The sequence below is a fragment of the Coenobita brevimanus genome, chromosome 93 (genome assembly GCF_032717465.1).
Source record: "Coenobita brevimanus isolate Jiangsu-jjx chromosome 93, ASM3271746v2, whole genome shotgun sequence".
Lineage (NCBI taxonomy): Eukaryota > Metazoa > Arthropoda > Malacostraca > Decapoda > Coenobitidae > Coenobita > Coenobita brevimanus.
In genome coordinates, this window is record NC_137046.1 from 21,994,949 (window position 1) to 22,019,063 (window position 24,115).

Sequence of the window (24,115 nt, forward strand, 5' to 3'; positions counted from 1 at the left end):
TTACAACATGACTTACTGATACTTTGTCTATCGTCCTACAGGTCCAACTAAGGTACCTTGACAGAGACCCATTATATACATCAGCATCACCATCACCATCACAGTCCTTTGGTGGAGAAATTTAGATATCTCTTCGATGTCCTTTGGTGGAAAAATTTAGATATCTCTTCGATGTCCTTTGGTGCATTAAAATCTCAGATCCCTCCTTTGTTGTAGAAATGACATGACGGCTGGCACGAGAAGAATGCTTGCCGCACCACTATGTTTTTATAAACAAGACAACAGATACCTTTGATAGCTACACCCACTTCTGGAATATTGCAAGGGGAAGGTCGAACTCCAGGTGCCCCACCCTCTATAAACTCTTGTCCGAGTGATAGTCTATTACTGTGCAAAATTTCGTGTGCCAGTGTAAAAACTATGCCGTTGTCCCACCAGTGTCATAATCAATTTCGGAAAGCATTGTGCTTCCACTGTACTTGAATTAACTGGGACCGCATTTTTTTTTTTCTTTGCAATGAATGAAGGGTTTGTACGAAATCCTGTGTTAAGGACTGAAAATAGTGAGGTCAGGGGAAAAAAAAAAAAGTATTTAGTGTAAAAGACTGAAATTAGCAGGGCTGGAGGAGCCAACCCATGGCGGCTCTGTGTACCCTGGATGAGAAGGAGCGACAGCGACTGCTGCATGAGGCCAAATACCTCCACCTGCCCTGCGTCCCGCGAGAAAGATGTCAGTCGCCCTGGCAGGACACAGTCTTCACGATGAAACCACTGTTCTCTAAGTCATTTTTTACAGAGGAGGAAGTGACTCTGTCAGTCATTTTTCCTCCTTCTTACTCATGCCTTCGAGTATTATCGGGGCCCAAACACGAGACATTTGCTCTCTCTGCTCCCTACTCATCACAAACACAAAACGAGTACGTGGATCTGTTCAATGTTATTCTTGCAATGGATATATCCACACCACACACACACTACATTTATAGATACCAGCCAGCACCATAGCATGTGGGTATGTGATAGGTGCCACACATCCACAAACACCTCTCTTGTTACACTAAACTCAATAATCACCCCCCTCCCCCTCCAACAACCTTCCTATTCACACAACCACTGCTGCAGCTTTGCCTCGGCACACAAATACAGTACCAACAACACATAATAAAACTGGAGGCACACTGCCTTGAACACCCACCTTAAAAATGTTTCAGCTAAATGCCAATGGTCTCATCTCCAAAAAAGAAGAACCTGCATTTTCCTTATCAGCGACAAAATAGACATTGCACTCCCACGAGCAACAAGGCTCACACATCACACAGACTTCAAACATCGAGAACTACTGACACATCCGTACAGAGAGAACACGGAGCCAAGGCGTAGGCCTCATCACCAACATAATAACATCTATCCACTACAAAGACACAGCACAGACAATACAATCACTTGTCCAGAATGACACCATAGAGAAACACAGTTACTCAGTGTCAGATCTGGTCACAAGCAAGAAATCAACTGTTTCAAGTTAGATTCCCCCTGACATCTCCCAGCAGCTACTCCTAACATAGATACGAAACTCTGTCACTGAATTGGGAACGTCAATGTTGAAAACACCGACTGGAAGGAACACAGCCAGAACAACAGACGAGGTTTCGACATTGCTTCAAGACTCAACAATATGTACACTCTCAAAAACTAAATCGCAATACACTTGCAGTACTGTATATCCAATAGCAAGCAGACCACTCCCCCTCGTCCTCACGCATCACATCCTGTTCTCCGTTCGTCTGGTGGTAGTAAGTAATTACTACCACCTGACGAACGGTACCCCTAAATCTTCTCAGATCATCTCTCTGTCAGTATGAGCAGAGGAATGTGCTCCAAACCAAAATGATCATACATCACTTACACAAATTACAGGAATGCAGACTGGACGAAATTCACTGAAGAAACAGACCAACATTTCAGCGCACTAGACAACACACTTATCACCAACACTGACAGACAGATAAAGAAATTTAACATCATCCTTAATGCGGACAAACACCACACATTATGAGGCAACAACAGTCATTGCTTCCCAAACTTTACACCGAGGATTGGTCGTCTCGTAAAACAGTCGTCTTTGACACACACACACACACACACACACACACACACACACACACACACACACACACACACTAGACACCATCACACGGTTCCAGCAGTTAAGCAACCTGACAACAAAATCATAACAAAGACAGCAGGAAGCTGTAAGTCCTCTGTAACAAAACTCACTCACTCCACAGATCCCTCTCAGGTGTACAAAGCATTTCGCTAAATCACAAACAAGTACCTCGGAGACTAACGCCGCCATGACCTCAACAATCAACACACACTTTCATACAATGAACAGGTAATCATACTACAGTCTCGGCGAGCGTCTGAAGATGTCATTACCGTGCCTTGGCAACCTACCTGTCAACAGTGCATCCGATTTCGTGTATAATATGATAAGCTTGTGATTCGTGTTTACTGGTATATAATAATATTCGTGTATAATATATTCGTGTAAAATATGATACGCAATCAGACGCACAGTTGACTGGTAGGTTGCCAGGGTACAATAACGACACCTTCAAACCTGTGCGCCGCGACCATTGTAAACCGCCATCCCAATATAAGTCACCTTACACCTAGACAAACTGATACTGAAAAACGATGTTCTCTGCACAGGCAGTCTTTTTCACACAGCCACAGAATAACCCCTCCTTATTCCAACACAACCACACAACATTAAAAAGAAACCAAAAATATCTACAAGCCCCTGGCCGGATAACATCAGCAAACTCTACCGGAAACATCCAGGTCTTCTTTAAATTCATCAGCTACACATACGCACACTAGTATGCCCCAAATTTGGGGACATGGAACAGTCATCACTATACTCAAATCAAATAAAAACCCTGCACACTGTTATCATAGAGCCATAACAGTACTCACCCAAAAAACCGAACACGTGATTCTTAACAAAGTCATATCTTATATTCCGCTTGCTCTCTCAAGACATGGCCTTAAAGCACTACACTCCAAAAAACACCTTCCAAACCACCCTAACATTACACATATCTGGCAGCATCAGACCCGCGAGGCCTGCACCACCTACACTTCTTACAGTAGACATTCGTAAAGCCTTTGATGCCATCTCTCAACGCAAACTAATCACCGAAATCTAAAATTCCATCATGGACAACAACTCCAGGCATTGGCTTGCCAGCTACAGTATCTATCAGGAAGACAAGCACACGTTACGTTCCAAGGCAAGTCATTACGAACACGAAACTTCATTAATGGGTTTCCACGCCACAACCGCCTACAAGCATTGTTTTACACGCAAATGATATTACCATAATAACCACACCACACCGCAGACACAGCCTGCTCAGTGCAACAAGAATCTGTACACAAAAAGAGCTTCGTTGTTTGTTTGTTTGTTTGTTTGTCCTTCAATTACGCCCAAACCAAGGGCCAGAGACCCCTAGACCCATATATATTATGAATCAGGGTGACCTAAGGATGGTTTTAGGGGGAGTCAAATTCAGATCTGGTTCATTTGAGGTCACTGGTAGAGTGACGTTTTGGCCCCGGCAACACTTGGTACCCCGGCAGCCTAATTTTTCACATGGAGACTCATATGACCTCCAGTTCGGACACAGGCTATGTGAGGTTGACCTCCGTCGTTATTTGAGGTCACTGGTAGAGGTCGTTTGAGGTCACCGGTAATACGCGCTCGAACGACTGGACCCAGCAGCCCAATTTTTGGCATGGAGACTCACATGACCTCCAGTTCGGACATAGGTTATGTGAGGTTGGCCTCCGAGGTCATTTGAGGTCACAGGTTATAGTAAATAAGTGTGCACAAATACTGTGCGTTAGTCTGCGAAAGCTGAAATGGAAAGTTCTTGGACTTCTTATAATTCCTCTTTAAAAGCATGAGAGGCACGTGGTCTTTCTTGAGTAGAAAAATTGAACTTGAAAAAATAGGATTAGAGTGTTCGTCTTTTTGGCCTTGGCAACGCCGGATACTCCTCCTAGTACTTCAGTACAGTTCGGGAATGGGTCGAGGACAGCAGGCTGACGATTTCTCCAGCCAGCTCCACCATCACACTCCTCATCAGCAACAATCACAAGCACAGATGTAACTCTAAGATCGCACTTTACGATGTAGAGTCAGCAAAGTTTCCAGCTTTTACACCAACGCTCCCCTGCTGCAGGATTTGAACTCCTGAGTTTCAAAGCTTGGATTATAGTGCAATAATGTGAAAAGCAGACTAAATCAACTGGTGTCACATCGCGATGAATAAGAAGCAAATGTGGCTACCTTAGCGAACACAAATCGTCGTCCATTGCGACACTGACTTTACTCTGTGAGCCTTAGGTCTCTAATTAAGAGCTATATCTCAGCAACCTGACATACAACAAAGAATAATGATAAAACATTAGTCACTGCTCTGCAGAACTCTGCTTGCATCCTTTCATTACGGTAGGGTACATAGTCTGTCTAGTTATTCACTCACCGTTCCATGTCCAAGGCTGTATTGCAAGATTTTACTGTATTGTAAGATTTATTCGATATTTTCAGTCCTTCGCATGCTTAAATAACCACCTCTGCACCGCTGTCATTAGCTATTTCTCTCTCTCTCCGGTCTCTACAGAAATGGTTCGATGCTAATACATCTTAGTTTTAACCATTTATTTATTTATTTTTCAGAGAGATAACTGTTAAAAGCTTCATTATAATAATAATAATAATAATAATAATAAAATTGGTGGTAGGTGGGGGCGCTCACCATCCACTCAGTCGATGTAGTGCTGCTTTGGGTGCCTGCCCTTTTCTCTCTTCTTTCCTTCCTCTTCTGTCTTTCCTTCCTTCATTCTTTCCTTTTCCTTCTGCCTACGAGTGACTTTACATCCCCTCTTCTGTCTTTTTTTTTTTCCTTCACTCTTTCCTCTTCCTTCTGCCTATGGGTGACACTACACTGAGTGACAAGCCAAATGGTTTCCTGTACACCAGGAAACCATTTACTACGCTGGGTTGTAACCATATAACCAGATTGTGGTTCCTGGTGGTTTAGTGGGTAATTAAGTCGCTCCATTCGGATTGGGCCTGTGTAGGTTTATATCCAGTGGGTGGTTGGGGTTTCTTGCTCACGAAACGCCACTCAGGGATGAGTGAGACTGGTCGTTCTCATCTTCAATGCAAGGACCAACATATCTAGCCGCGGGCTCCTACGCTCCTCATGGGGCAACATTAGATTGAATGATGGATGGATGGATGATAATAATAATAATAATAATAATAATAATAATGATAATAATAATAATAATAATAGAACAAAAAATCTCGCACTCTTATCACGTGCACTTTCACTCACTCATACTTACATACTTTACTCTCTCTCACTTTCTTATTGTCATATAAACATTCGCTGTCTTTCATTCTCACAGTCACTCACGCACACTCATCCTCATTCACTTAGGCTTTCTCAGTAACTCCCTTAAGATCTACTTTTATTACTTTCTCTTGCTTGTTCGCTCCACGCAGACTTGCATTCAAATTTACTCGCTTTTTCACCCACTGTTCTCTTACACTTTGGTAACCTATTTCTCTCGCACTGACTCGCATAATTGAATAATTTCTTAATCTCCGTTTCATTTCTTTTCATTCTGTCGCTCAGTTGCATTCACTCACTTTCACACACTCTCGCCTAAATTAATTCTCCTTGACTCACATATGCATTCACTCACTATGGTTCAGATTCGCTGTCACATGCTCCATTCTTTCCCTCGCTCACTCCAGCACTCAGTGCCACTCATGCACATTATAAGGTACTCTCGCTTTCACACTCACTCTTACCTGTATTAACTTAGGCTCACTCTTGCTCTTACTCACTCACTCACCCTTATTCCAAATCAGGTTCACTCACTCCTGACTTTTTGACTCACTTTCGCACTTAGTGTCGCTCATATCCGTTGTCACTTATCCTCACTTTCACATTCATTCTTACATGGATTCATGCACCCTTATACTAACACTCATTCACATATCCTCGTTTTGATTCACTCGGTCACTCTGGTTGACTCACACTCATCCACGCAGTGTCAGTCAAACACGCTGTCGTTTACTCTTGCACTTTCCCATTTTCACTCTCTCATTAGCTGTTGCTTTGCTCGTTCTTACAAATAATCACCCACACAATGTAAACAGGTTCTCATTCTTGTACGCATTCAGTCATTCACTCGCACTGTTTCCATTCACTCAATCTCAGACTTGACTCTCAGCTCTACTTAAGCCAGTCATTCACCCACACAAAAACACTTTCTTCTCTCTTCTACGTTCTCACATTCCCTGTATTTTTGTCTACGTAACTCACTCTCTCTCTCTCTCTCTCTCTCTCTCTCTCTCTCTCTCTTAAAAACTATATGTCTATAGTATATATATATATATATATATATATATATATATATATATATATATATACAAGCAGGGATAACCCGGCGTTGCCAGGCAAGAAAGGAGAATACTCTATTCCTATTTGTCCTATTTCAGTCTTTCTTCTCCACCAGAAAGACCATGTACAGTAGTGGCCATAAATAATCACCCATCCTAATGTTCCCCGTGCCTCAGGCTGGCTCCTTTTTGCGCGGCAAACCACACTGGTGTTAGAGAGGCTGAGAGGGAGGGGCCAGAGAGAGAAGGGAAGGTGGGTGGGGGGACTAGCGATGGTGCTTGGGTGGAGGGGAGGGAGGGTAGGTAGGGGAGGGAGAACGAAATGCAAAGTTGTGGCCACATAATTTGTCTATTTTCTTTCATTCAGGGCATCATGTAAAGGAGTTACTATTCGGTGGATAAAGCTGCATTACTCCTTGTATAGCGGCGTCAGATAACAATCTTCAGATAGCTGGTGATATCAGGGATTGGCTCGTGAGAGAAGTATATTGACGTGACAGATCATATATTAGTACAGAGCCATCGAAATTGTGTGGGTCCACATTATCAACGCGTGGAAGCCAGAGAACGAGAGGACAAGGGCCCGCCTCCTCCAGCATACCAAAGACGAGTGGGAGCAGTTCAGAAGAAACCAGCAAACCATCAACAACACTGTCTCCCCGGCGCCGCGGATCCTGCATGAGGTTTTTAAGGCATGAGGCCACTGGACTACTTACTAAGGCGTTCGTGGCTGCTTTGGCTTGACCAGTGTGGGTAAACACTGACAGGTATATTTTGGGTGTTTGGGTAGGATTTTGTTTCATTTCCCCTCTAACAGATTATGAGAGATACCGTTATCACATCCACTCATGAGCACAGACATCAAACTTATTTGCCTTTTATGCACAGTTATTGTAAATAGCCTTTTCATATAGAGATGTCATTAAATAATTATTGAATTGACATAATGGTGACTGTATAGAGGGAGTGTATACCACGAGGGTGATCATATTTACTATCGACACAGCCATGTCAAAGGTTGCATATAATACTTAGTTCCACAAATTTCGTGTAAGGGTAGAGGAAGTTTCTTACACAAACATTACTGAAGTTAAAGCCATCCAGATTCCATTCTGCGTCTGAAGTCAAAGTACACGGATAAACACAAACATCTGGCTCCACACTAATATCTGATCTGTCGCGTCAGTATATTTCTCTCACGAGCCAGTCCTTGATATTACCACCCATCTAAAGCTTGTTATCTGACGCCGCTATAAAAGGTGTAATGCAGCTTTATCTACTGAATAGTAACTCCTTTACATGATGCCCTGAATGAAAGAAAATAGACAAATTATGTGGCCACAACTTCGCATCTCATTCTCCTTCCCCTACCTACCCTCCGTCCCCTCCCTCACTCCACCCCACCATCGTTCGTCCCCCCATCCACTTTCCCTTCTCTCTCTGCTCCCTTCCTCTCAGCCCCTCTTACTCCAGTGTGACTTGCTGCGCATAAACGAGCCAGTCTGAGGCATGAGGGACAGGAGGATAGGTGATTATTTATGGCCACGACCGTACCACTTATGTATTTGAAGAGGTCCAAGAACTTTCTATTTCAGCTTTCGCACACTAACGCACAGTATTTACGCGCAATTGTTCAACATTACCTGTGACCTCAAATTATCTCCGACCAGTGACCTCAAATGGCCACGGAGGTCAACCTCAAATAGTCTGTGTCTGAACTGGATGTCAGGTGATTCTCCATGCAAAAAATTGGCCTGCTGTGTTCAGTCGTTCGAGCGTGTGTTACCAGTGACCTCAGATAATCTCCGACGGGTGACCTCAATTGACCTCTGAGGTCAACCTCACATTACCCATGTCCGAACTGAAGGTCACGTGAGTCTCCATACCAAAAATTGGGCTGCAGGGGTACCCAGCGTTGCCCGGGCCAATAAGGCGAACACTCTACCTCAGATAACCTAGAGCTGAATTTTGACCACCTTGAAACCATCCTTGCATCACCCTGATTCAGAATATACTGTACATGGGTCTGGGGATCTCTTGCGCTTGGTTTGGGCGTGATTGAAGGACAGACAAACAAACGAACAACGCTGCTTTGATTTTATATATATATATATATATATATATATATATATATATAAATATATATATATATATATATATATATATATAAATATATCTTGCGCTTGGTTTGGGCGTGATTGAAGGACAGACAAACAAACGAACAACGCTGCTTTGATTTTATATATATATATATATATATATATATATATATACCGTATATATGCAGTGGAGTACCCAAAAAGTTGAAGAGGGGGGAGGCTTTTTTTTTATCTTTTTAACTGTGTAACCCATGACTTTGGCGAGCGCAGCGAGCCCGTACAACTGAGGGGTTTGGGGGGGCGGTGTAAGCCCCCCCCCCAGAAAATTTTGCATTTTGGCCATTTATGATCATTTTGAGGCCATATAGAATAGGTATACGACATAAATATAGCATATTCTAAAGTCATTTTTAAGTACTCTGTGCAACTGAGTTATGATTCAGTCTCTCCAATAACCTTATACAATTCAAACGCTCACATTTCGGTCAGACAACTTTACAACTGCAAGAAACTAATAACAAATTATATATACTGTATATTTTATACGATATATATATATATATATATATATATATATATATATATATATATTATATTAGTGTTATGACAAAAAATTATTTTCCCTAATTTTAAAAACCCTGCTATGCTGGGTGATGAACTTCAATGTATAAATCACAAATATGATGTTGGTTTTGCATTTGCCTTTAAAAAATCTCCCCACACAAACATTTTCCATTGGGCTAAATTTGTGCCTTTTTTTTTTTTTTTTTTTTACAATTTGTGCTGTTCAGTCAAGATCGAGATAATTCTACTATATTTGTGCTTGCAGGGTACCTAGTGTTAACTGAGACGGCAATACCATGGCGGTGGGGGAGGCGGTGGCTCAATCGGTAGAGAGGTGGCCTGCAGTCCTACCGGACCCAGGTTCAAATCCCCGCTGGGGCAGGGAACAGTTTAAGGATTTGAATTTCATAAAATCAGACTTTACTGATCTACCAGAAGACCCGCCGAGATGTAAAAATACCCCGGCTAATACCAATACACCAGTCCTGTATGAGACAACCCTAGCATGTATTCAGTGCATGTATTCAGTATGGACGGTGTGTGTTAGCGCCAAAGTGGTGACATGTAGAGAGGAGTATGCTATGTAGGAGGACTACTGGGACTTGAGAGCAGGCTGTGAAGCCTATGCCCATTGTCGGACACATTTAAAAAAAAAAAAAAAAAAAAAACTCCAGATCTAGTGATTCTGTCGTGAAGAACGCGCAGAAATGTGGTGTAAACCTGCCAAAGTCAAATTATACGAAGCGGCGTAATCTACCCAGGATAGGAAGTTTGACTACGTCAGAATGCGTTCAAAATGTGATATATTGGGAAGGTACCATGTGTTATTAGAAGAGGATAAACTCAGCAAATATGTGGCGAACTAATCGTTATGGCAAAAGTTTAGTTTTCCTGCATTGAGTCAACATGTGATTAAAACACGGCTGAACAAACTGATCAGTGAATATGAAAGCTACCAAAGAAGACCAAAACAAGTGTATTAAAACGAGCTGAAAAATCTTTCTGACATAACCAAAGTTGATGGGGAGTGGCTTTGCCGGGAAGATAGGAAACTGTATCATAAACAAGTTACATCTGGTGGAAAAGTCGATACACTTCACATAAACTTGCAGCATTATCCACAATCCATCCATCAAAGAGGAGAAAACACTGTGAAACAAGTGATGCTCCAATAACACAGCAAGTTGGTACATCATACGACACTGAAGATACTACCTCAAGTATCTCCACAAGTGATACAGAGAACAGTACCAATGAGGAAGCCCCAGTTACAAGGACGATGCCATCTTCAACATACCATGCAACGAAATTGGTAACAGGCCATTCGTTGTCAACCAATAAAGCATCTAATGTGCTCTCAGCTCTCGGTAATGAAGTCATCCCTGTTTCCACACCTACACTATTTGGTGTATGGCGTGGTGCTGTCAGGGCTGGAGAAAAAAGAAGGAAAAAAACAAATCGCTACTACAAAAAGAGAAAAACTATCGTTTCCATTTTGATGGAAAAAATTGATCCAATAGAGAGTACCAGGTAGTCTGCCTTCAAAGCGAAACTAGGAAGATCAGTCTGGCAATCATAAAATGTAGTAGTGGATCAGCTCAGGATATTTTCAATTGCCTTTAGAAAGTTGTAGATGAATATGATGCCTGGTCAAGTATTAAAATGATCATCTGTGATACAACGGCTGTAAGCACAGGACATATGAATGGTGTTGTGGTTAGGATACAGAAGAAAATGACTGAAAAGGTTTTGGGCAAACCACAATATATTGGATGCCAGCATTATATACTGGACAGGATCATGAAGCATGTTTTGGACTTCTTTGTGACAAAGATTTCCAATAAGTCAAATTTGAGTTACGAGTTTGATGAGGAACTGACTGAAAAGTATGCGGAACTACAACGTTCATTTGAATCAGGTAAGAAAATGGAAACGGATGAAAATCCGGGATGGAGAGATGACTTCAAGCTCCTGTATGAATTGTGCAAAGTATTCCACTTCTTCAGGGAACAAGGGACATTTCCAGAAATCAAGTGGAGGAAACTACTCTCATTACAAAGTGACCATTGGAATGCAAGGGCAATTTACACCCTAATCACGTATTTTCTGCTTCCAAACTGGAGAAGCACGGTGGAGATACCAGCACGCTTTTTGCCTATGGATGGCAAGAGGCGTTGTTTTCTGATCAGAAATTCAAAGAGATGTCCTATGAATACCTACTGACCAGCGTTTAAGAACTCAAGTGCCCTAGAGCAGTGAAGTGCCTTGAAACCCACTGGAGCAAGGAAAGATTTGTTCTGAACATACCACGCACCAACATCATTGCTGAAAGGGCAATAAAATTGATGGAGGAGTTGAGTGGAAAGTGCAAGAAGGACACATACTTAGATGTAAAGTATGTGGCAACAAATACACTGTAATTTTTTAGTGTGAATCCTATGTTTTATGATTATTGTGATTTTTGCAAAACAATTTGACGGCGTGGGGGATCTTTTGACGGAATTAAGCGAAATGACTAATACATTTGTATTATGTACCAAAATGCTCATCGATTCCCGCTGTAGGCTAATTATTTTTTTTCTAGTCATAACCCTAATATATATATATATATATATATATATATATATATATATATATATATATATATATATATATATATATATATATATAATAGCTAGACAGTCAATCAACAAATGTCTCTACCTCCCCATCATGCCCACTCTCCACCCACTCCCATACTAGAGAGAGAGAGAGAGAGAGAGAGAGAGAGAAAGAGAAGGGGGAGCAAACGTTTTCATTTTATATGCTGAAGAGTTAATAAACACATTCATCCCTCTCAGTGAAGGAACACGTATTCTAACAGGGTGGTGGCAAATCCTGGTTAACACATAATTCTAGAATGGCAACACACAGTTGGTATGAAAAATCTTGAGTAAGTGTGTCGGAAGAGTTACTCTGAATTTTAAATGGACCTTTTCTTTGGAAGGTGGGTGTTCTGCAATTTGTCTTTTAGTATATAAGTCTTAGTATAGACAGCCACGAATTACCTCGTCTAAAGAAACCACCTTCTTTCTTCAACACCTCTTGGTTGGCAAAGCTGTACACTGCCTTGGACTCCCTGGCTTTCATCTGCGCGAAGGACGTGTATTCCGCAATCTGCAATAAAGGAGAAAAAGGTCAGAACTAATTATATATTTACATCCAATTATTTTGGGTAGGAATATTAATTCAGAAGATGACTGGTTCATATGTTGCCTTTAAATAAGCACCCTTATATTACTTTTCAAATGAAATTATTAGATTTTCATGCAATTTGCTTGACTTCTATAAGCGAGAAATCTGTATTCTAGCTTCTGTCTGCATTCTACAGTATATGCATACGAGAGCAATGATTGCTACTCTTCTTGGTGCTCATGTCTTTCGACATCTTTTGGCCAGCTCCATGCTGCCCTTATTGTTAGTCGCATTTTGTTTCTTTCTCTCTTGTAGCTGGTCAGCTCCATGCTGCCCTTTTTGTTAGTGGCGTTTTCTTCCTTCTTTCTTTCTTTCTTATAGTTGGTCATCTCCATATTGCCCTTATTGTTGGTCGCGTTTTCTTTCCTTCTTTCTTGTAGTTGGTCAGTTCCATGCTACCCTTATTAAAAGTTAGACGCGTTTTCGTTCTTTCTTGTAGTATTATAGTCTTGTATTCTTGTTTTATTGTGGCAGGCACTTCTGCCTTTCAGAATTAACCGCTTCCTACCAAATTTGGATATTTTGACCAGCCTAAGACCTAGTTCTGTCCGCAAGGTTTTGATTGCTAGGCAACTACTCGTTGCCTAGCAACGGCCAAAAAACCGCTTTTTCGTACTTTTCATATTCTGAGCTGTAGAAGCATTACTAATAGGCGCAGAAAACTTTGACTTCCTTAGGCGTAATCTTCAGGTCATTCCCTATCGGATGTGTATCGTCCATTTTTTCCTCTCTCCTCTAGTTGTCGAGTGGCAGCCCTGCAAAGATTGGCCTCATTGTCCCTAGCAGTCTTCTTCAATTGTGGTAGGCGCCTCTACCCTTCGGAATTAACCGATTCCGACTAAACGTGGACACAATGACCAGCCTATTATCTAGTTGTGTCCGGAAGGTATTGGTTGCTAGACAACAACTCGTTGCTTGGCAACGGCATGCATAGCCCCTCCCTGGACATGAAGGCAGAAATTGTCGGGACCCAGTGGCTTGCCCCTGCACCATTTTTTCAGATTTCGAATATTGATTTTTTTTTTTTTTTTTTTTGCCAAATTGAAGAGAAACGTCTGGCACACCAGGCAATGCAATTTTTATCTTCCTAAACCCATCGTGTGCTTCGCAACGAAGTTCGAAACACTTAGCAAAATGACCGCCTACATGCCGGTGAAAACATTCAGTGGAGCGAGAAAACAATGCACTTAGAAGTATCCATATTTTAACCTCTCCAAAATTTCAGTGATGCTGAAATGATTTGAAATTACTAGATATGAGTAATACGAACAAAATCATTTAATGTAGGAGGTTTCATGATTTTTTTTTTTCACTTTTTTTATGTTTATTGTGTTTGTACAAGTATCAAGTTATTTCTGTGGTCTTGGTGGTTTAGTTTGCGTCCAAAGAGAGGCGAGAGATATTTTTAAACTCTAACCAGATAAGGGTTCTTCTATGTGTTTAGGCTGAACCACAATGGTTCACTTATACTGTAGCTAGTCATCGTCGCCTACAGGCTTGTCTTGTTTAATTATAGTAGGCACCTCAACCCTTTAGAATTAACCGATTCCTACCAAACCTGGATACAATGACCAGCCTATGACCTAACTGTGTCCACAAGGTTTTGGTTGCTAGGCAACTACTAGCAACGGTAAAAAAAAAACGCATTTTCTTACTTTTCAAGTTTTGAGCTGTAGAAGCATCACTATTGGGCGTAGAAAACTCTGACTTCTTAGGCGTAATCTTGAGGCCAATCCCTATCGGAAGTGTTCCATCAATTTTTCTCTCTCCTCTAGTTTTCGAGTGGCAACACTGCGAAGATTGGCCTCAGCATCTCAAGCAGTCTTCTTTAATTGCGGCAGGCACTTCTACCCTTCAGAATTAACCGATTCCGACCAAACCTGGACACAATGACCAGCCTACTACCTTGTTGTGTCTCCAAAGTTTTGGACGCTAGGCAACTACTCGTTGCCTAACAACGTCCTCCTTAGCCCCTCCGTTGCCGTGATTCTGGAAATTGTCATGACCCAGTGGCCGGCCCCAGCACTATTTTTTTAATTCGAAAATTGATTTTTTTTTTCTTACCAAGTTGAAGAGAAACGTCTGGTGCATATGGCAATGCAATTTTTAGCTTCCTAACCCATCCTGTGATTTGCAATGAAACGCGAAAAATTTTGGAAATTGACTGCATACACGCCTGTGAAAAATAAGGAGAGGAGGGAAAAAGCATCACATTTTCACCTCCCAAAAATTTCAGTGGTGCTGAAATGGTTTTAGATGACTAGATATTTGTATAATGGACAAAATCAGTACATAATATGGGAGAAATCTTAAAAAAAAATAATCCCCATTTTTGGTGTTTATTGTGTTTATGCTAGAAACGAATTATTTGTCTTGGTGGTTAAGTTTGTGTCCAAAAAGAATCAAGAGATGGTAGTGTTAGACTCTAACAAGATAGGAGTCCTCTTTTGTTTGTACAAGCTGAACGGCAGCGGCTAGTATTCGATTGGCCGGCTTAGGGCTGGCTATCGTTGTATACCGGTTTGATATTTTTCCTGTTGGAATTCTCAAATTTATTTGTTAGAATATAAACAAATTGGCTCAGTTATTCTTATTAGTGTATTGTCTACCGCAATGAGCAAATTTATATACTCATCTTTGGTATATTTTTTTACTGGCCCGTTGTACTAGATAGTAGCATTTTTCTAACTCTGTTCTAATGTGGACTGTTTTGTCCCATATCTAAACCACTGTGCCCGGTCTAATCAGTTACCACGGGATCGGCAGAGTACATTTGCTTTATGTTTTGACTACGTACATATCTTGTACCTATAGCTCAGTATACCTCACGTTATCCAGACAATGTGTCTGATTTGAAGGGAGTAGCCTATAGCACCAGCCGAACAGGGCGGTACTCCAGAGACAGATGCCAAGCTAGTAACAGGGTGAGTTTGAGCTCCCGTTTCACCAGCCCACAGGACCTGCTCCTGACCATCTCCCTTTGCTGAACATTTTAGGTGTTTTCATTAACCCTTTAACCGCGGGTATTGTTTTGGCCTGACTGTCCTCTCCCGCGGGGGTTTCAGCCAAATGTAAACAAACTTTTAAACCTTAATAACTCTGCACAGAATAAAGCTAGAGAAAAAAATAAGGTACCATTAGAAAGTACTAACCTTCAGCTTTCCATTGATGTAGGTTTCATGACTCTGTTGACTTTCACAGGACGGGCAGTGCCGTTAGAAGTGAGGGGTGTAAAATCACTATATTTCGCTCACACACCATTACCTTCGCTCATACACCATTACCAAATGCCAACCTCATTCTGATAATAATACTATAAACATATATGAACACTGCACATACGATAAACACCCACTCTGTGTTCACTGAGGCAGGTAAAAGGCACTGTAATTACCTGCACTTTACTGCCACATCAGCGGTGTTGTAATCACTATTTTTCGCTCACACACCTTTACCAAATGCCAACCTCATTCTGATAATAGTACTATAAACATATATGAACACTGCACATACGATAAACACCCACTCTGTGTTCACTGAGGCAGGTAAAAGGCACTGTAATTGCCCGCACTTCACTGCCATATCAGCAGTGTTGTAATCACTATTTTTCGCTCACACACCATTACCAAATGCCAACCTCATTCTGATAATAATACTATAAACATATATGAACACTGCACATACGATAAACACCCACTCTGTGTTCACTAAGGCAGGTAAAAGGCACTGTAATTGCCTGCACTTCACTATCACATCAGCAGTGTTGTCACTCACACAGCTGGACAGATACTGATGCGTGTTTGGTCCGGGGTGGGGTGGGGGGCCCAGGGGGTGGGAGGTGGGGCCCCAGGGTGGGGAAGAGGGAGGTGGAGGTCGGCTGGAGTGAAAGAACTTAATAGCTACTCTCCCTTGAAACAATTGGCGCACAGAAAAAACGCGGGGTATTCAAAATATTCACAAACATTCGAGAATGACACCCGCGGTTTGGTCCAGTTTTTGCAGTGTCATTCTGGAATGACACCCGCGGTTAAAGGGTTAATAAAGAGAGTAGGCTTGCAGACTCTCATAATACCTCTACCTCCAACTGTCTACACCACACTACATGCACATTAGATATCACACCTATTTCCTCCCCCTTATAGCAATGGCTGCTGCAGTATTATCAGCAAATTCGATGGTACCTCAGACTGCCACCACCGGCAGGGTGGGGCTGGCGGTGCAGAGGGCCTGGTCGCAATCAAACGACTGTGCTGACAGCGGTAATTGCAAAAACTAATGCTCGTCAAAGGAGAAGTGTGAGTTTAGCTTTTAATTTTACTAGCATCCGTGGTCATAGTACCACTCTGAATTCTGTTCACTTTTTCCTCCAATCTGTATCCCATTTGGCCCTGCCCAAATCTCCCTCTCTACTGACATATCCCCATTTAGTTTTCCTGGTTACCATCTCCTCACAAACTTCTGTAACAAGGGTGGCACTTGTTGTTATACCAAATTTAAATTTGTTTTTGACACTATTTTGAACCTCACTTCAGCTAACTTTGATTATTCGTTATACAAGATAATTACCTAAATTTCACCCAATATATGTGCATTGTTTATGGCCCCCCCAATGCTTCTTCAGAACCCAACATATGTGACTCCACAACCAGACAGCTGACCAACCTTAACCTCACCCTTACTACCGGCCTCACCATTCTGGGCGATTTTAACGTCCATAATGTAGAGTGATTATTGCATTCTGCCAGGAGTGACGATACTGACGTAGAATGCGAGGTGCTTGCAGAATCGATTAATCTCACGCAGCTGGTAGGACAACCAACCAGAATAGCAGATAATCCTGACCATAGCGCCTATCTCTTTGACCTATTCCTGACAAACAACCAAGATCAATAAATGATAGAGGTACTATCACCACTTGGATCCTCCGACTACAATCTCATCAAAGCCTCATTTTTCAGTTTCCTCAACCTTCTCCATTCCGAACGAGTCAGGGTGACCAGATGATGCTCTGATAGGGCAGACTGGGATGGATTAGAAATTGTTTTGCTTATATTCCATGGCAGTCTTTCTTTTCTACTGACATCAGCTCTACCCAGTCCCACATTACTGACTTTATACAAGCTGGTATGGAAGTGTTCAGTCAAAAATTTGCTAAAAGATCGGACACCCCAAAATGATTTGACAGCAACTGTGCCGGAGCAACGAAGCAAACGTCCTTAATATATAACTTTTACTGAAAATAAAAACATCTGAATCTCTCAGCAAATTTCAATTTGCAAGAAACCACCCAAAAGAAGTAATAAATTTCGCTAAATCAAACTTTTTCACAACCAAGCATCCAAATTATTAACTAATCCTAACGACAATAGAATATTCTGAATAACTCTCACTTGTTTCAATAACAATTTTAACAAGTCATCACCCACTACCTCCACTAAAATCTTTAGATGGAAACATTATAAATGACCCACAAGGATTAGCGAACATCCCTGCTAGTACCTTTGCCACAAATTCTACCTTAGAGGAAGTTAGGCAGAACATCCCTGTACTAGAACTCGACTCTTCCGAAATTGCTTCGCTTAAGATACAAACTACATACATAAAATCCGTCCTCGACAATTTACTTAACCAATCAACAAAGCTCCAGGTCCAGGTGAAATTCCTCCAATCGTTTTGAAAACGTGTTCACCAGAAATTGCTCCTGTTTTAGCTACTTATTCAGATTATGCATCCGTACTTTTCATTCCCTAATTCTTGGAAAGAAGCCAATATCCACCCAGTACCAAAGAAAGGAAGTTCCTCTTACCCGTCTGATTATAGACTAATAGCTATCACATCTTCTCTTGGTAAAGTTTTTGAGACTGTAATTAATAAGACTGTTGTTAAACGTCTTGAATCCAACAACTTCATTAGTGACAGACATTATGGTTTATGCCAGGAAAGATCCTCAATTGATTCAGTCTTTTGACTCATACAGTCCATGAACAACATGGAAAAACCCATGTAATATCCTTTTATATTTCTAAAGCTTTTGACAGTGGGTGGCACCGTTCCTTGCCATCCAAACTCCCTTGCTCTGGCCTATCATCTTTTGTTCCACTGATTTCCTAATATCTCAACGACAGAAAGAGAATAGTAAAAGGAGATGGTGTATACTCCATTTCCACTCGATTTATGCCGGCGAGCCACAAGGATCAGACCTGGCTCCAACCCTATGCCTTAGACATAGTAATGATCTCTTATCTATCATCCATAATTCCATTCACTCAAATACAGATGACTCAACACTTCACAATTCCTTCACACTTGAATATTCATTCTCAAAGTTTAATATCTCTAATTCGCAACTCAGTAACAGCAGTCTCCATTAATCAAGACTTATCTAAGATCACTGAGGGAGGACAAAGTAACATTGACTCATTTAATGCTAGGAAAACCAATATATATATATATATATATATATATATATATATATATATATATATATATATATATATTGTTACATGGCCTGTGATTTCATCATCCTTTATGTAATTCTAACGTGCAGTGTGCTGCATGTTTGATCACGAGCGTGTTCTGCCTCAGTCCCCCCTTCTACCGTTATAGTAGAGTAAGTCGTTCTTTCTGTTGTTCAGAGCAGGATTGTCAACTCTTTGTACTCATAGCTTCATTTGCGCGTCCTTCTTACAAGTTGTATCAAGCTCTGCCGGCCCCTATATAATGAGCTCAGTCTTTGCATCATGGCCACTTAGATCTACTCCTCATTTTGCTCACATCTCTGTCCTCCCATGTACAGTTGTTATTATTGTGAGTGCTCAGGAAGTCTCCAACCATCTAGCAGCTGTGTGTAATTTGAGTATAACTGTTGTTGCATTTTTTCTTGTACTGTGTAGCATAAGGTTAATTCTTAGGCCTAGTAAGGTTTTTGTAATTTATGTAAGGTTCTCATTGTCAGCCATCATTTATAATATTTTGTATCTGTAATAATATATCTTGCATTAACTGAGCATTACCCAGTGTATTTTCATTTTATCAGGGCTGACTTAGATAAATTTACTCTTCCTAATTTCGTGTTAATAGAGGCTATTGCTGTTAACCATATATTTAACCTGTTTATTGCCATTACATTATCCTTATGAGTCCTGAATGTATTGTTGTTAGTTTGAGCATTAAACTTTAACTTGTAATTTTACCTAACTCTTTTATTTTGAACCTGGACCTTTACGGGACAGTAGTGATTTTTAGTATTTTCACTTAAAGTGTACAGTATCTTTCTCTGTTCCGTAACATAAATTTGGCGACCTCATATCAGGATATTCAGGATATTATCATAAGGATATTGCTTGATATTTTGTGACTGTGATTTATTCATGATGTCTACTATTTCTACACTTGATGAAGCCAAAGATTTTTTGTCAAATGTGCAAACAGTGTGTGATGTAGAAAACAGAACAAAGAATGAACTTCAGCTTGTTGCTCAACAATTGGGAATTGCAGTTCACTCTCATCATTCTAAAGATCAAATTGTTGGCATGATTAATAAAAGCTTGTTTAATGTAACTCCTCCAAATGAGCAAACGCAGATTGAATTAGCTAAGTTACAGCTAGCCCTGCAGGAGGCTCGTGTGAAGGAAGCTGAATTTCAAGCACGTGCTAAGGAGGCTGAGTCTCAGGCTAAGGAGGCGGAGTCTCAGGCTAAGGAGGCGGAGTCTCAGGCTCGTATTCAAGAGGCTGAATTTCAGGCAAATGCTCGTATTCAAGAGGCACAGGTACAGGCTCAGGCACAAATTGAACTTGCTAGGATTCAGGCAGACCATGAGTATCGCATGAAACAAGGTGGAACTGGATCATCTAGCTCTGATGATTTTGATGTGGCTAAAAATGTTAAACTTGTCCCTCCTTTTAATGAATCTGATTTAACAAAGTATTTTCAGTTGTTTGAGAGGGTAGCTACAGGTTTTAATTGGCCCAAAAAGTATTGGCCAGTACTCCTTCAAACTGTTCTCACCGGTAAAGCTCAAGTAACTTATGCATCTTTGCCTCAGGATCAATCTGATAATTATGATGTAGTTAAGAGCTTGATTCTTAAGGCCTATGAGCTTGTTCCTGAAGCCTATAGAGTAAAATTTAGGACAACTTACAAGCAAGATAAGCAATCCCATGTTGAGTATGCAAAAATCAAAGAAGATCTGTTAGAGCAGTGGTTAAATTCTAAGAATGTGGATTCTGATTTCGACAAATTTAAGCAGATGATTTTGCTGGAGGACTTCAAAAGGTGTATTAGTAAAGATGTAAGCCTATATCTTGATGAGAAAAGAATAGATAATTTGTCTGATGCCGCAGTTTTAGCTGATGAATATGTTCTCACTCACAAGAGATATTCTAGAGAAAAAGGGAAAGCTGAGAGTAAGTACGTTGCCTCAACTCAGAGTACAGGTAAAAGGAATGAGAATAAAGATGATGTTTCTCAGGAAGTAAATACCAGCTTCACCCCTAGATTTCAGAAAAGTAAATGTACTTATTGTAGTAAGCTTGGTCATACTACGGAGAAATGTTTCAGGAGACAGCGTGATGTGAACAAAAAGGAGTCTTTAAATATTCAGTCAATTGGTCTAGTGTCCACCCTTGAGAGTTCCCATAATTCTTTAACTGAGTTAACTGAACCTGCTTTGAGGGGTAAATTAAATTCTCATGATGGAGCTCCTCTTTTGAGCAGTAACGTGGGTGACACTCTCAAGAGTTCATGTGCTAATTTCCTGTCTGATGGTTTTGTCAGTCCTCTGGACAGTAATGACAGGAAATCAGTTCAAATATATCGTGATACAGGTGCTTGCCAATCCCTTATGCTGACCAGTGTTCTAGGCTCTAATGTTAATTCCTCTGATGAAACTGTAATCTTACAAGGTGTAGGGAATAATTACTTCTCTGTCCCTCTGTGCAGAGTGAATTTAGAGTCTGGTTTTGTTAATGGTTCCGTTATGGTTGGGTTGGTTGAGACACTCCCAATGTCAGGTGTAACTTTCTTACTTGGAAATGATATTGGTGGAAGTCAAGTGTGTCCAGCTCCTCAGTTGTCTAGTAAGCCAGTGGCTACGGCCCAGGAATGTGATGTCCCTGATGTGTTCCCTGCATGTGCTGTCACTAGGGCTAAGTCTAAAGTTACTGGTGATTTAGAGGATAATGATGATGATGATGTTATCCTAGCTGACACTTTTCTTGCTAATTTGGACCACTCACCAGATGAGGCAGTACCCCGTAGTGTTGATAATTTGTCTCGTCAAGAGTTGGTTGAGTTGCAGGTTGCTGACCCTGAGTTGAAAGGTCTAGCTAACTCTGCTTGCAGTGAGGAAGAGTCAGCCGGTGCTTCTACTTGTTAATATATAAAGTCAGGAGTACTTATGAGGAAGTGGAGACCCGCAACAGCATCAGACGACTGTGAATGGGAGGTTGTACATCAAGTTGTCATCCCTCGTGTTTGTAGGCAGGATATCATTAGAGTGGCTCATGATTCCAGTTTGGCAGGACACCTTGGAGTGAGGAAGACTGTGGCACGCATTTTGAAACACTTCTACTGGCCAGGTATCTTCAGGGATGTTTCCTGGTATTGTAATTCTTGTCACACCTGTCAAGTTATGGGGAAGTGTAATCAGACCGAAAAGGTTGCACCTCTAGTTCCCATTCCTCCTTTTGAGGCGCCTTTCACCCGTGTGTTGGTGGATATTGTGGGCCCTCTTCCTAAGACTTCTTCAGGATTTTCTTATGTGTTGACCCTGATTGATATGGCTACTCGTTATCCTGAAGCCATTCCACTTAGAAATATCTCAGCAAAGAACGTGGTTAAGGAAATGCTAGGGTTCTTCACAAAGTTTGGTCTGCCCAAGGAGGTACAGTCAGACCGGGGAAGTAATTTCATGTCAAATGTTTTCAAGCAGTCTCTGAAAGAGTTGGGCATCTCCCAGATCACGTCTTCAGCTTACCATCCCCAGACTCAAGGAGCGTTGGAGAGATATCATCAAACACTCAAATCGATGCTCAAGAAATACTGTTTGGAACATCAGAAAGACTGGGATAAAGGTCTTCCATTCGTTGTATTTTTCGCAAGAGAATCTCCAAATGAATCACTGGGCTTCTCACCTTTTGAACTACTGTTTGGCCATGAAGTAAGAGGACCCCTTAAGTTACTCAAGGAATGCTGGCTGTCGGAGGAAGATGACGTCAACCTGCTGGAGTATGTGATGAAGTTCAAAGAACGGCTGTCCACTGCTTTACTGCTGGCGAGAGAGAATTTAGGAGCTGCTCAGGAGAAGATGAAGACTTGGTATGATAAGAAGTTCAGGTTACGCCACTTTCAGCCAGGAGATCAGGTTTTGATTCTGCTACCAGTGCATGGGCAACCTCTTCAAGCCAAGTTTAGTGGCCCTTATTTCGTGGAGAAGAAACTCAGTGATGTCAACTATGTCATCGCCACACCAGATCGTAGAAAGAACAAGCAACTTTGTCACATCAACATGCTAAAGTTATATCACAGGCGGGACGAAAATAATCCAGTCTGCACTGTAGCTGTTCCACCCGAGTCTGCAAGTGAAGTTCTCCCATGCAGCATGAGCCTGAGTGATAGTTTGGGGAAGAATCCTGATATCATGAATGATCTCCAGACTAAGCTTTCTCATCTACCTCCCGAGGAAAGGCAGGAGTTTTCGGCATTACTGCAGGAGTACCCGCAAGTGTTCCGTGCCACTCCAGGAAGAACCACTGTGTTGATGCATGATGTCGATGTTGGAGACGCAAAGCCAATTAAACTGCCTCCTTACCGTGTGAACCCAGTGAAAGTTCCTCTCATCCAGAAGGAGCTTGGCTACCTGTTGGACCACAAGATGATTGAGCCCTGTCAGAGTGAGTGGAGTTCTCCTGTCACTCTAGTCCCTAAGCCAGGTGGGTCACAGCAGCTTTGCATCGACTACAGACGTGTTAATCAGATAACTATAACAGACACTTACCCTCTCCCTCGCGTGGAAGATTGCATAGACAAGATCGGAAAGGCTAGGTACATAAGTAAGTTTGATTTGTTAAATGATACTGGCAAGTACCTATGACTGAACGTGCTAGGGAGCTCTCATGTTTTGTAACACTAGGAAAGACTTCTGCATGTTCTGTAATGCCATATGGTATGAAGAATGCACCAGCCACATTTCAGAAGCTCATGAATGTTGTAACAGAGGGTTTGGCAGGGTGTGTTGTTTATATTGATGATGTATTAATCTTCAGTGACAACTGGAAAGATCACCTATTCCATGTCAGTAAATTTCTTGAGCGTTTGGTTCAGGCTAATCTTGTAGCTAATTTATCAGTGTGTGAGTTTGGTCAAGCTAAAGTTCAGTACCTTGGGTATGTAATTGGTTATGGACATGTTGCACCACCAGGAGCTAAGGTTCAGGTTATAAGTGATCTTCCCAGACCTAAAAGTAGGAAAGAGCTACAAAGATTTTTGGGAATGGTAGGTTATTACAGGAGATTTGTTCTTAACTTTTCTATTCTTCTATCACCACTTACGGACCTACTGAAAAAGGGAGTTAAATTTGTCTGGACTGATAACTGTGAATCCTCTTTCAGCAGACTTAAAGCTATCCTATTAAGTCAGCCAGTGCTCGCTACTCCAAATTTTGCTAAGCCTTTTAAGATGTCTGTTGATGCAAGTGATACAGGAGCTGGGGCTGTTTTGCTGCAAGAG

At 41.4% G+C, this 24,115-nt stretch overlaps 1 protein-coding gene across 1 annotated transcript in view; it reads right to left on the reverse strand.

Annotated features, from left to right (window-relative positions):
• Positions 1–12,162: 12,162 nt before the first annotated feature.
• LOC145412377 (luciferin sulfotransferase-like) overlaps positions 12,163–24,115 on the reverse strand; it is an 89,332-nt gene continuing 77,379 nt past the window's right edge. Inside the window, exon 7 of the mRNA XM_080282266.1 lies at positions 12,163–12,309. Within this exon, the coding sequence (XP_080138392.1) occupies positions 12,163–12,309 (147 nt within the window). The remainder of the gene's footprint in view (positions 12,310–24,115) is intronic.